This window comes from Eurypyga helias, unplaced genomic scaffold (genome assembly GCF_000690775.1).
Source record: "Eurypyga helias isolate BGI_N326 unplaced genomic scaffold, ASM69077v1 scaffold21686, whole genome shotgun sequence".
In the NCBI taxonomy this organism is placed as follows: Eukaryota; Metazoa; Chordata; class Aves; order Eurypygiformes; family Eurypygidae; genus Eurypyga; species Eurypyga helias.
Genome location: NW_010258799.1, coordinates 8,477 through 9,317, shown reverse-complemented (window position 1 = coordinate 9,317; position 841 = coordinate 8,477). Strand labels below are relative to the sequence as shown.

Below are 841 nucleotides of genomic sequence, written 5' to 3'. Positions count from 1 at the left end.
CACCCGGTCCTGGGCGCTCTGCCCACTGGCATGGCCGGATAGCTGCTTCCCTGCCTGCTTTGCTCTCTCCATCCCAGAAATCCGGTGCCACGTGCTGCCAGCAGTGCTGCGAGGCTCCTATGTCTGCTCAGCTGGTGTGCAGATGGATTCCCGATGTGACTACACCTGCCTGCCTGGCTACCAGCTGGAGGGCGACAGGAGCCGCATCTGCATGGAGGACGGGCGCTGGAGCGGGAGCGAGCCAATCTGTGTAGGTAAATTCTCACCCTACCGTGTTTCCAGTCCCACGCTGCTGGTGCACGCAAGGGCAGGCCACCCTCCATCCCTGGGGTGCCTGCAGGTTTCACCCACAAGCCCGACCCAGGCATTGCTCCCGCACCTCCCAGCCCTGAGACCCCTGTCCCTGCTGCTCCCTGAGGTGCTGGTAGCCCCGAAGCACAGGCTGGTGGCCCAGGGTCAGGGTGCTCAGTGCTGGCGTTACAGCAGGTCTTGCAGGCTGTGGGGTGCCTGGGCGGTGCGCGGCATCCCTGAGGTGGCTGAGCACCGGGGCTAGTGCCTGGCTCTTGTAGCCCAGCCCTGGTACCCACAGGTTCCTGACTCCCTCTCCTCCCTGTGGGCAGATGTGGAGCCTCCCAAGATCCGCTGCCCAGACTCCCGGGAGCGGATAGCTGAGCCAGACAAGCTCACTGCCACCGTCTACTGGGACCCTCCCCGTGTGAAGGACTCTGCCGATGGCATCATCAAGAGGTGAGGGCAGAGGTGCTGCAGGCACTGCGCGCACGGGCTGGGGGCCACGCTGGGTGCCCGCTCCAGGAACCCTGACAGAGGAACCCATCTGCTG

At 65.2% G+C, this 841-nt stretch overlaps 1 protein-coding gene across 1 annotated transcript in view; it reads left to right on the top strand.

Moving 5' to 3' along the window:
- Positions 1–841, top strand: part of SRPX2 (sushi-repeat containing protein, X-linked 2) — a gene marked incomplete at its 5' end in the record, with an annotated part of 3,456 nt that overhangs the window by 411 nt on the left and 2,204 nt on the right. The window contains 2 exon segments of the mRNA XM_010154498.1: positions 78–254; positions 621–747. Coding sequence (XP_010152800.1) covers positions 78–254; positions 621–747 — 304 coding nt within the window.